The sequence below is a fragment of the Eschrichtius robustus genome, chromosome 10 (genome assembly GCF_028021215.1).
Source record: "Eschrichtius robustus isolate mEscRob2 chromosome 10, mEscRob2.pri, whole genome shotgun sequence".
Classification (NCBI taxonomy): Eukaryota; Metazoa; Chordata; class Mammalia; order Artiodactyla; family Eschrichtiidae; genus Eschrichtius; species Eschrichtius robustus.
The window spans coordinates 22,723,381-22,736,929 of NC_090833.1; the positions used below are offsets into that span (position 1 = coordinate 22,723,381).

The following is a 13,549-nucleotide window of genomic DNA, read 5'->3' on the forward strand; positions in this document are numbered from 1 at the left end:
AATTTTAAATCTGAAATAGACCTTATGTATAATTTAGTCCAATTTCCTCATTTAACAGATGGTAAAACTGAGGTTCAAAAAAATCATGTAAGTTATGTCATTAAATATGGTATGGTTTTTATGGTATCACTACTCAATTTTTGAGAGATAAGAGATGGAATAGAACCAGGTCACATGCCATTTGCTGAGTAAACATTGGATACCTTCAGAGAAAATTTGTCAGTTTTATTCATCTTAGCATATTGTGGCTTAAAAAGCCAATTTATACTTTATTTTGTCATTCTTTTTTTTTTATTATTATTTATTTATTTATTTATTTACTTTTATGACTGTGTTGGGTCTTCATTTCTGTGCGAGGGCTCTCTCCAGTTGTGGCAAGCGGGGTCCACTCTTCATCACGGTGCGCGGGCCTCTCACTATCGCGGCCTCTCTTGTTGCGGAGCACAGGCTCCAGACGTGCAGGCTCAGTAACTGTGGCTCATGGGCCCAGCTGCTCCACGGCATGTGGGATCTTCCCAGACCAGGGCTCGAACCCGTGTCCCCTGCATTGGCAGGCAGATTCTCAACCACTGTGCCACCAGGGAAGCCCCCTATTTTGTCATTCTTAATTATATGGTTTTTCTATGTGGGAAAAGCAAAGAAGCTTTTCATATCACTGCTTGACTTTGTTGGCAGTTGGCGTTCAGAAGTTGGAATGCTGTGAAATACTACATGCTTCTTGTTTGATTGAGAAATTTCTTTGTCCCGAGAAAGTAAATGGTTACAGGGGCTAAAGGAAAGAACAGAATTTTGCATTTATATAATATTTACGATTTTTTTTTAATATCCTTTGCAGAAAGAAAACTTCTGAAGTGTAAACATTTTTTGAATTATCTTTAATTTATTAAAGCAATCAATATATATTTAGCATCTAATCTAATAGTTGGATGCTATACAACAGTGAACAAGAAAGCTAGAATCTCTGCCGTCATAATGCTTACAGCCTAGTATGGGGAGGTGTCAATAGATAATGAAGTAATTATTATACAGTGTGGTAAGTGTTATAGGAGTAATGCAGGGAACTGTGGTAGGAGGCACCTTGCCCAGACATGGGAAGATCTGGGGAGAATGACTAGAAATAATAACATTTCAACTGGTACATGAAGAATGAGTATAAGGTGAAAATGGGGGGAAGATTGTTCTAGGCCAGTGGTATTCAAAGTGTGGTCCTTAGCCCAGGAGTATCAGCATCACATGGGGCCCCACCTCAGATCTACTAAATCAGATAGATGTGGTCATCAAGCTGTGTTTTGCAAACCCTCTGGGTGCTGATGCAGAAAACCTCTGTTCTCAGCGATGCTGAGAACCAGAGGTGAGAGAGAGCACAGTACATTAAATAGAGCTGAAGCAGAGAGTTTAAAGTCATTAATAGCTTGAGTTGAGGCTGGAGAGGCCTGATAAGGAGGCCCGATAAGGTAGTTGAAGAGTATGGATTTTTAGCTTAAGTGCACTTGTTAGCCATTGAAGCGTTTTTAGTAGAGGAACAGTTTGGGCAACTTTGTCTTTTAGAAAGATCACTAGAGAAGAGATTGGTGCTAGGTAGAAAGAACACCTAGGAAGCCAGTGTAGTAGTAATGCTGGTGGCCATGAGGATAGAATAGGAAACAGGTTGAACAGATACTTAGGAAGGAGAAGGTACAGGGTATGGTTATTGATTAAATGATGAAGATGAGGGGAAAAGGAATTCCCACGTTTAGCATTCAGGCCACTAGAAAGATAGTGATTCTGTAGCCTCTGAAATAGTGACTGTGGGAGGAACAAGTTGGGGAAGGTTATAAGTTTGAGCTTGGTTTTGAACACAGAGACAGAAGTAATTATGAGGTTGTCAGAGATAACAGTGGGCAATTTGGTATTTGCTTAGAGTTCAGGAAAGAAATAGGGGTCAAATATGTAGATATGGGAGTATTTGAGATGTATATTTGAAATCTTGGAGGACATATTAGAAAACTCAATGAAAGTGTGTTGAATGAGAATATAGGGTAGAAACAGTAATGTTGCACAGAGGATGGGGAGCTTCAGAAGTGACTGAGAAGGACCAACCAGGGAGAGAGAGAGATCAAGAGCCAGGATAGTATGATGTCATGATAGCTAAAGAAAGAGAATTTTCTAAAAAAGAGGCTCCCGGTCATGTATCTGATGCTTTGAGGGGTTAATAAGGTGAGGACTGAAAAATTTCCATTGGAACAGCCACCAGATTGGTGTGATTTTGGGAAGTTACGTGAAATTCAAGAATTGACTAGAGTGGATTTGATGGAGGGGAAGGGGGAGAAGCTGTACCATAGGTAATTGAGAAATTCGTGTGTGTCCAGTGAGACACTGGAGAGCAATTGGCTATGAAGGGGAAAAGTCATCAGAGCTGGAAGCCAAACTTGAAGTTACATGGGGATTTCTTTCTTTCTTTCTCCCTCCCTCTCTCCCTCTCTCCCTCCCTCCCTCCCTCCCTTCTTTCCTTCCTTCCTGTCTTTGGTAGAGATTAAACTTACTTGAATATGGATAGGAAAGATTCAAGGGAGAGGAGAAGGAGTGAGGAGGGAACTGAAGAAAGGAAGCAATTTATAGAACAAGGTTCTGGAAATAGTAGGAATGGATGAGATTCAGAACACTTGGATGGCAAAGGGTACACCTTTTCCATTGTAACAGAAGGGGAAGAAAAAATAGGTTCTTGAATAGGTAATTTTAAAGGTAAAAGAGTTCCAATCTGATGATTTCTAAGTTTCCTCTTTTGGCAACTGCTGCTGGAGAGAGGGAAGGTGAGACTCAAGAGAGAATGATAAGTTTAGTTACTGTGAAGAAGATACAGAATAATAATTAGGGAGAAAATCAGATTTCTTGTGGCATTAAATTCTCAGTTGAGGCTAGACATCATGAATTTATAGCAGAATCAATCTGCCAGATATGTTGATTTTTCTCTAACATTTCTCAGAAGCCTTGGTGTAGATGTGGAAGTGGGAACCCATTACATTCATCCAAGACTGTTGTTATTCTAAGAAATTGTTACAGAAGTGCAGTGGAGCAAGTAGATTAAAAAATAAAGGTCTCTACTTCCTTATCTGAAACTATAAAATTTAAGAAGGTCTGAAAACTGATGACTTTTTCTTAGTGGCAGAAGTTGCTCTGAATGAATACATATGAGGCTACTTATAACCTTTATTTATCAAACTTAGTGTATATATTCATATGTTTTACTTTAGAGATTAACATGTATCATTATGGAGTGCTGTCTCAAATTTTGATGGGGCTGTTACATCAAACATAGATTATGTCCTCTATAACTGTTCTTAAAACCGGCAAATTTTTGAATTCTGAAGGACACCTGACCTCAAAGTCTTCAAGAAGAGACTGTGTTCTTGCATTAGCAAAAAAAAAAAAAAAAAAAAAAGAGGTTGAAACGATATACTATGGAACCTAAGCCAGATAGGGAAAAGGGGGAAGATAGGGAAGTAATCCACTGGGAAAAAGTAGCATGCTTAAGGAAATAGATGGCTTCAAAGAACTGATGTAGGGGGATCAATTGAGAAATTTGGAAGAATGGGGAGGGAGTACTTAGAATGTATAAATTTGGAAGAATGGGAAGAGTAATTAGAATAGAAAGAGTATTAGAATGTATCAATCGATTATTTCCAAAGGGAGACAGTTCTGAGTGGTTACAGAGTCCAGGGTGTGACCTTGGAAGTGGGCAGCTGAGTTGTAATGGAATAGAAAGTCATGAAAGATGAGGTCAAGAAACTGAGAGGCTAGAAAATTAGATGAGATACCAAGAGTAATGTCAAGATTTGGAGTGGAATGGAACATGACAAGTTCTCAGATCGCCATTGAGTGGGGCTCTGTGGAAGGTACATTAGATACCAAGATGTGTAAGACAGGGTCTTCACTCTTCCCCTGGACTATCATCTTTTTAAGAAACAAGGTGGTAAATAATTATACAACGTGGTAAGAGTGATTATTATAGAAGCATGATCTAAAAGCCATTTAGTCTAAATGAGGAAAGAGACCCTAGATGTCTGGACAGGTCAGGAGACTAACCATTCAAGAAGAGTTTCACACACTGTTTTGGAACTTTCTGTGTTTGGTAAACATTAAGGCGCAACTCACAGATATTCGGTAGAATATTCGATCAAAAATAGTGGTTAAAACTGTCATATTTGCTAGGTAATTTACTAAATGCAGTGTAGGATATGAAGAAAAAGCTTGGATGTGAGCTATCTTCAAGAATTATTCTCTAATTTTAGGAGTCACAGACAAACTTAAGGCTTTAGGAAAGGTGATTTATTCTATTTGATGTGTAATTTTCTAGTTTCTCCGTGTCACTTTTTACTTTCTAATTTTGTTTTAATAGTTTTATCGACGCCTATATCATTCTACTAGAAACTTCCTCAATCCTTTTGAATTCAAGTGAGAGTATAAGTAGTTAAAAAGCAAATATATTCTGATTGATGATGTTAAAAATAAGAAAACACGTAATGAAACATTATCGCTCAACATTTAGAAGGTGTACTTTTAGAGCAGTGTCAAAGTATGAACTGCTCCCTGAAGGTTACATTAGTTACATATTTCTTATGTCCTCCAAGAAGAAAAAGTTCTCAAACGTCACAGATTGTTTGATGAATGCTATTCTGGGGTAAGGAGTTGTGGGGGAAGACAGTGCTGACCACAGGAATGTTGAACAGCAAATGCTGGCTTTGGGCAAAGTAGCTTTGATGCGTAGTGACCTCTTTGAAATGTTGGGACTGATGGTCCTTGTGGGGACTTGCGTTATAAAATGTCTGACACAGATTGAACATACTATGTGAGAACAGAAATGCAGAATAATAGGGCAATAATACCCTATCTATAAACCAACTGTGTTTACAGATTCCCTAAATAACAGGCCAAAGTAGATTTCACTATGGTAAATATTCCAGTTGCAATGCTCTACAAAATTCTCATCTGTCTCATGTATTTTAGGCATGATTTCTGGGTCGTGTGGCTTTTCTAGTAGACTTCAATGATGTGCAGCCACCAAGAACAGACCTTGTCATTTATTTAACTCCAACTGTCTTTAATCTCAAGAACAGTAAAACAGTAAGAAACCTTAGGGTTTCAACATAATCATAGAACATTACACAGGATCAGATTTTCAAATTCTTTGCTTTTGCTATTTTTTGGCCACATTTACCGTAGAAGACTTGCGTTATCTACACATCTTTAAATTTGGGTCCGTGGTTTTTCTCTTTTTTCATCTTTCTTCCTTTCTCTTTTAGTTCACAGCCATGAATGAACCACAGTGCTTCTACAATGAGTCCATCGCCTTCTTTTATAACCGGAGTGGAAAGTACCTTGCCACAGAATGGAACACAGTTAGCAAGCTGGTGATGGGACTTGGAATCACCGTCTGTATCTTCATCATGTTGGCCAACCTGCTGGTCATGGTGGCGATCTATGTCAACCGCCGCTTCCATTTTCCTATTTATTACTTAATGGCGAATCTGGCTGCTGCGGACTTCTTTGCTGGGTTGGCCTACTTCTACCTAATGTTCAACACAGGACCCAATACTCGGAGACTGACTGTTAGCACATGGCTCCTGCGTCAGGGCCTCATTGACACCAGCCTGACAGCCTCTGTGGCCAACTTACTGGCCATTGCAATCGAGAGGCATATTACGGTTTTCCGCATGCAGCTCCACACGCGGATGAGCAACCGGCGGGTGGTGGTGGTGATTGTGGTCATCTGGACCATGGCCATTGTTATGGGGGCCATACCCAGTGTGGGCTGGAACTGCATCTGTGATATTGAAAACTGTTCCAACATGGCACCCCTCTACAGTGACTCTTACTTGGTCTTCTGGGCCATTTTCAACTTGGTGACCTTTGTTGTCATGGTGGTTCTCTATGCTCATATCTTTGGCTATGTTCGCCAGAGGACTATGAGGATGTCTCGGCATAGTTCTGGGCCGCGGCGCAATCGGGATACCATGATGAGTCTTCTGAAGACTGTGGTCATCGTGCTTGGTGAGTTTTGTCTTGACTGTAACATACTTTACGGATTCTCAATGTCTTAATACAAACCAGAGTAGTTTATGATAGTGGTAAACAACAATGTGAACATCACCGGGTATATATGCAGGAATTACAAGGGGACAAGGCACCTTTATAGCAAATGTTTATGATGAAGTCAGCATCCCAGTCTTTCTATAATTACAGAACTGGTTTCAGGGAAATAATGTCTCAGTGATGTGTTATAAATGATGGTGATGTGGAAAATTATCATTGACGAGTTTGGCTATCAAGTATTGAAAAATATCAGCTTTTGAAAGGTTTTATTACAGCCCAAATTGTGGAACTTTTGCCTATAGTCTCTTTATTACAGATTCTCAGAAAGTGTTTTTAATGTCCTATGAATATGCTTTCACACATAGTTATTTTTATGAGTCTGTTTCCAAATAAGGAGTCTTTCACATTCTGTCATTGTTACTGCATACATGTAGGTAAGTATATCAAGGTTTTATATAGATTTATTGTGCAAAATGGGTTGGAATTAATACCATCTGTGACAGTCATCTTTATGAAAACTTACTTTTTTTCCATTAATTTTCTGTTTTTAGTGGTGGAAGTTAATTCATATTTCAAGGTGAAAAGCAGGATTTTATTCTTTTATGTAATGTATACTTGAATAACTTTTGCCTTTAAATAACTATTGTTTTTCCTGGGTGAAAAATTCATGGTAATGATCAGAAGGAATATATTTATTCATTTATGTATTCAGAAAATAGTTAAAGAGAACCTCATGAGTTCCAGGCCCTGTGCTGACTCCCGGAAATGTGTCCATGAAGACAGCATACACAGAACATTTCTTTTGGAGCTGAGAGGGCCTATTTTTAAAGTTCACCCAGTGAGCATTTTAAATAATTACCCTATTGAATTACATTTTCTCCATGGGCTATATTTGGGTTAATGTCTGATCACATTTAAAAAATATCTTTTAAAAAATCTTTAGTAGTTCCTCTTTCTCCATGGAAATTCAGTGGAAAGTTCCTCTAATGCTCTCTGTTCCAGTTTGTAAAGCAGGGTTGAGTGGATGGAACCTGGGATGGTGTGGCTCCTCTGAAACTCTGGGAGCTACTTTAATCTTAGCCCCAGGAAAGAGAGCCCTAATTATGGCTCTAAGAATAAAGACCAGGCCTTGGGATTGCCGACACAACTAAAGCCCTGTCTGTAACTAACTGGCACGTGTAGGTAGTATCCCCACTGAGGCCCCCACCACCTCAGATGTGAAATTGTCTTATTCCATCCAACAGAGTTCAGTAGAAGTATAAAAATGATTTCCCTCTATGTTTAATTATCAGCAAAAGCCTTGAGCATACCTGTGCCACAAGTATACATTCTCCATGATAGGGATGAAGCACATCTTTGTTTACCATGGATGCTATTTTTTGTATTAAATTAAGTAACATGAGAGATTTCACTTCTGTGTTGACTCAGGTATTTGTTTGTTTACTGCTGATCTGAATGTTGGTTGAAACTTTTCATACGGGTGCACTTTTTCTAGTATCATCTCAAGCACTGCTTATGGTTCATAGAACCACCAGCAGAAAATGACTACTGAACTTGGACCATGAACCTGCTAAGTTCTGGTTTTAATTTTGACCTTTGTATAACGCGTAGCATTTTCCGGTGTGTAGCACGCTTAACGATTCATATAAAATTAACTTTTGTGCCTCATTGGGTGGTTTTGCAGGTTAAGTGAGAATTATTCTGAGGGTTTATGGGGCCACAGTTTCAGTGCACGTTGGCCCTAAATGCCCCTTCTGCCCTACCACACCAAGCCCAGAGAAAATAACAGAATATAACGCTGGTTTCTGAGGTTAACCTAGTGGGCTCCACAAAGATTGAATACATGTAGCCGCCTCTGGAATAAATGGCATTATCTCTATAGATGTGTGATGGAAGACGTTTAGAACATGGAGGACTCCAATCAGGGTGATAGGCAAAGAAATTTGGTGAGGCAAGATGTGTATGGGATTGTAATATAGGAAGGAGAAATTAAATAAGTGGACTGTAGCCTTGCAGAGAAAAGCAGCAAGAATGGGAGAATGGGCAGGGCTCGGAATAGGTAATTCACCACCCTGAACAGCCAGGTGTTTGTCAAGTTGGTGCCTGTTACCATTCGTACAACGTACTCCCCTGCTTGAATTCTATGTAGTCGTGATTGCATGCGAAAGATGGGTTGGTCTTGTAGGAGCAAGTTTATTGACCATCAGGTTTTGTTGTGGTGCACGTTCGGTTTTTTAATATGTCTTCTCTGCCAGATTGTCAGCTTTGCGGCAGTGAGCAGGAATTGTAATGATGTGTTGTCCAGTTTCTCCACATTACCTGTTGTGGGATCTGGCACAAAGTAGGTACTTGTAAAATAACTGTTGAATGAATGAATGTGGTGACAAAACCAGGTTTTTGAGCCTTCAGAGAGAAAGCCATAGTGAATTCACTAAGTTGATGCCACTTTGTTCAGTCGTGTGGCAGAAGCCAAACCTAGCTACACCCCTATTAACGTTTTGTGCCTTCCAGTCAAATACAACAGCTTGGAAAGTGACCACAAAGGCTGCTCAATAAATAATGTGTATTTTGTTCATTTATTCTGGGGATGATTACAGTTTGATTAAGTGTCAAACCTTCGGTTTCCATTTCACCATGTCAAAATGACCTCTGGGTTTTAGACCCATTCAGTTCAATAAACCAGTGTTTATTGGTTATTTATCCTTCAGTAAAAGGATTTGTTAGTCAACAAGTTGAATTTCTAGGAGTCAACATAAAATAAAGGGGTCTTTGAGATTTATGATGGCAATACCAGCAGCAGTTTTGAAGCACAAGATTGTGTATAAGCTGCTCTTGAGTGAGTACTGGATCTTAATAATTTTATTTGTAAAACACATATAGCATTAATCATGTGCCTAGCACTACTCTGCCTTAGAAATGAGTTTTTGTAAAGAGCATCCCTGTGGAGTCTAGGTTTGTTAGCTTCATTTTTCAGAGGTGAAAACTGAGGCACAGAGAGGTTAAGTAACTTGCCCAAGATCACACAGCTGGTTAAGTACAGGAGCTGGGATACGTTTCAGGCAGTCTGGTTCCAGAGCCCATGTGTTTTTCACCTCCATGCTATCCTGCCTCTCTAGAATACAAACAACTACCAGCACATGCTGGATTGTTTTATCAAGTTTGAACAGCACTGTGCTGTTAAATTGAAACATTGTGATCCCATTTATTTCTCTCGATACTGCCTAGCTGCCTGTGCTTCATTTCCTGGGTAGAAGAAAGCTTTCAGGGAGCATTCCTTTCCTCCTTTTGCTTCTGATCATGATGGTTATGACTCTCATCTCATCAGCCCTTTTCCACTGTTTGGTGTTGGAGCACCAGTAACTGACTGCTTCTGATTGAAGGAGTGTTTAGTTCAAGGTGTAGTTAACTAGAGGGTTCATTGTCCTAGTGCGAAGTCATGTAATCCTTCCCCAGGCTTGAATTCTCCCCACTTGACATTTTACCAAGAATTCCTTTTGAGTCTGTTCCACGGTTGAATCAGAGTGGCTGTCAAGTTCTTCCTTATTTGACCACAGTCTATCTTGAGTTGTAAGTCCTTGCCTTTCTTGCTCTGTTCCTTCTGATGACACTTATGTTGGGGATAATTAGAGAAGAGGGAAACCAGGATTTGGAAAGAGAAAATAATGGTTATGATGTAGAGGTTTTTGCATCTTAATTGTGGGAGAGAGTGAGGAAAATAAAGCAAAATAAATCCAGGTGGAGCCTATGTCTTTGGGGAAGAAGAGAGAGATACTTTTTCTAGTTGGATCTGTTCTGGCTGGAAATGATCACCACTGAAGCTAAATTACTGCTTTTTACCTACGTACCCTGTGCCAGGGTCAATACTCGGCATTACTCTTCATGCACTGTTTATAACCTTACACCAAGGAAAGTTGTGTTTCTCCCATTTTATACTGAGGGAACTGAGTTAAGAGAGGGTAAGTAACTTGTTCAAGAGTGCTTATTTTGTAAGTAGCAGAACTGGAATCCAGCTGTAAGAATGTTGTGGACCATGACCTTCTATCATAGGACACTGGTCACGTGCCATATAAGAGACTTACTGGTATTAATAATAGTAGTTGGGGCCAGATGAGTTTAAGCCCATTGTTTTCTTGTTACTCTGATGAAGGATAATTTGGCAAATATCCTGTAAGCAAATCTTTATGTACTTCTCTGTTCAGTTTAATTCAACAGACATATTATTGAGTGCTAATTATGTGCTAAAGGATAAAAAGATGAATAAGGTAAACACCATTTATTTAAACTGAGGCAACATTGGTTTATAACATGATATAAGTTTCGAGTGCACAACACTGTATTTCTACAGCATGCTTATCACCAAAAATATAGTTTCCATCCATCACCATACTGTTGATCTCCTTTATCTGTTTCACCCTCCTCCCTGCCCCTTCCCCTCTGGTAACCATTACTCTGTTCTCTGTATCTACGTGTTTGTTTTTATTTGATTTATTTATTTTTTTTTAATTCCACAATGAGTGAAATCATATATTTGTCTTTCTCTGGCTTATTTCACTTAGCATAATACCCTCAAGGTCCATCCATGTTGCTGCAAATGACAAGATTTCATCTTTTTTATGACTGAGTAGTATTCCAATGTGTGTGTGTGTGTGTACACACATATATACTACAATCTTCTTTATCCATTCATCTGTTGATGGGCACTTAGATTGTTTCCATCTCTTGGCTACTGTAAATAATGCCGTGATGAACACGGGGTGCATATATCTTTTCAAGTTAGTGTTTTCATATTCTTTGGATAAATAGCCAGGAGTGGGAAAGCTGGATCATATGGTAGTTCTACTCTTAATTTTTGAGGACTCTCCGTACTGTTTTTCATAGTGACTGTACCAATTTCCCACCAACAATGTAGGAGGGTTGCCTTTTCTCCACATCCTCGCCAACACTTGTTATTGTTTGCCTTTTTGATAACAGTCGCTCTCACAGGCGTGAGGTGATATCTCATTTTGGTTTTGATTTGCATTTCCTAATAATTGGTGATCTGAATATGTTTTCATGTACCTGTTGGCTATCTGTATGTCTTCTTTGGAAAAAATGTATGTTCAGCTCCTCTGCCCATTTTTTAATCAGATTTTTGTTGTTGTTGTTGAGTTGTGTGAGTTTTTTATATGTTTTGGGTATTCACTCCTTACCAGATATATCATTTGCAAGTATCTTCTCCCATTTAGTAGGTTGTCTTTTTGTTTTGTTGATGGTTTCCTTTGCTGTGCAGAAGCTTCTTCGTTTGATGTAGTCCCATTTGTTTATTTTTGCTTTTTAAACTTCATTCTTTGCTGAGCTTACAGCCTGTTAGAGGAGACTGAGAAAGAGTTGCAAGGCAGTTGGGTCCATGTGCTAGTTGATGTCTGGGCAGAGTGGAGGGAAGGGAGGCCTCCCACAGGAGGAAATATTGAGCCTGGGTCTTGATGCGTGTGGAGGAGCTTGTCCTCCTGTAGGGTGAGGGTAGAGGAGAAGCTAAGCAAAAGCTCACCTTTGGGGAACTGAAAGTAGTCAGGTGTGATTACCATGTGGTGGGTATGCTGGATAGAGTTTTTTTTTTTTTTTAACATCTTTATTGGAGTATAATTGCTTTACAGTGGTGTGTTAGTTTCTGCTTTATAACAAAGTGAATCAGTTATACGTATGTTCCCATATCTCTTCCCTCTTGCATCTCCCTCCCTCCCACCCTCCCTATCCCACCCCTCTAGGTGGTCACAAAGCACCGAGCTGATCTCCCTGTGCTATGCGGTTGCTTCCCACTAGCTATCTGTTTTACGTTTGGTAGTGTATATATGTCCATGCCACTCTCTCACTTCGTCCCAGCTTACCCTTCCCCCTCCCCATATCCTCAAGTCCATTCTCTAGTAGGTCTGTGTCTTTATTCCCGTCTTGCCACTAGGTTCTTCATGACCTTTTTTTCCCCCTTAGAGTCCATATATATGTGTTAGCATACTGTATTTGTTTTTCTCTTTCTGACTTACTTCACTCTGTATGGCAGACTCTAACTCCATCCACCTCACTACAAATAACTCAATTACGTTTCTTTTTATGGCTGAGGGATAGGGTTTTGACTTAGAGCCTTTATAACGTATTAAGGAGTTTGAATTTCTGCCTTTAGGTGATCAGAGATGCTAAAGGATTCCCTAAGATAAAGAACACCAGTTCCTTATAGGGATAACCATATAATTTATCATCCAAACTGAGAGACACTTCTGGTAGTGAAAACAGGCACTAACTGGGGCAGTGGGACAACAGGCCTAAACCAAGACTAGTCTGGTCAACCCAGGATGTACAGTCACTCTCCTTCTAGGCTCTGCTTTCTGTTTCTTTATATTCTTTCTACATTTTCTTTTGGCTTTGTAAATGTAGAGCTCAACGCTGGACTTGTTCCACTGTGTAAACATAGTAAAGAACAACTTCTTCGTTTTTTGTTTGTTTTTTTTTTTAAAGCAAGGATCTGTCCAGATTTAGAATTTTAGAGCTGAAAGGTCCTTTAAAAATCACACTATCCAACTTCCTAATCTTACAAATAAAGAGACCGAAGCTCCCAAGTTAACTGAGAAATTTAGGTCTGAGTTAGCTGGTGGCTCAAACCAAGAACTAGGTTTGTTAACTTCCAGTAAGGTGCTGTTCCTACTGCCTGGGCCTCCAGCTTGTTCATTTCCATACACACCTTCCATCATTTTCTTCCTTGTGAACATCAACATGTATTTCTGTGGCTACCCAGGTTTAGGTGTAAACATTGTGGCTATAAAGGTACCCGGAACCCACAGAAAGTGTTCCCTTGAATTTGGCCTTATTATAAACAACTGGTGATCTCTGAAATGAAGCTTTGACAAAAGTCATTGGAAACTGAATTACTGGCACATTATGTGGTTTATACACATCTTATCATCCTGTTTGCTTTCTTCATAACAGCATTGTATTAGTTTCTTATTTATCTTGGTTTTTTATTGTTTCTATTTTACCGTGTGTGTGTGTGTGTGTGTGTGTGTGTGTGTTTCCCCACTTACATTCATTGAGGCAGGATGCCTTTGGGATCTACTCCTGACTCTCGTCATTAACTGTCTGGGTGATTCTGGGCAAGTCACTTTCTCTGTGCAGCAATTTCTCTGTACTTTCATCTCTAGGATGGAGTTGGCCAAGTTGATTTCAAAGGTTATTTAGAGTTCTACTTATAACTCTATAAATAAAATGATAAGGACATAACTACTGTGGATCAGCCACGTAGAGTTTTCTAGTGGAAAACGCAGAAATAGAATTGGAGTAAAAGCAAGGGACTCTGATTTTTCTCCATATCAGCTTTTGAATAACTAGGTTTAGGTGTACTCTCCCCCATTAAAGGGAGTGGCACATTGATAGAGGAGAGTCTCAAAGAAACAATTTAAAAAAAAAAGGGGCTTCCCTGGTGGCGCAGCGGTTGGGAATCCGCCTGCCGGTGCAG

The 13,549-nt window shown here is 39.5% G+C and overlaps 1 protein-coding gene across 4 annotated transcripts in view; it reads left to right on the plus strand.

The window, feature by feature from the left end:
* LPAR1 (lysophosphatidic acid receptor 1) overlaps positions 1–13,549 on the plus strand; it is a 160,351-nt gene that overhangs the window by 95,135 nt on the left and 51,667 nt on the right. For all 4 annotated transcript variants that reach the window (XM_068552994.1, XM_068552995.1, XM_068552992.1 and 1 more), the window contains exon 3: positions 5,280–6,027. In XM_068552994.1, the coding sequence (XP_068409095.1) occupies positions 5,280–6,027 (748 nt within the window). The remainder of the gene's footprint in view (positions 1–5,279; positions 6,028–13,549) is intronic.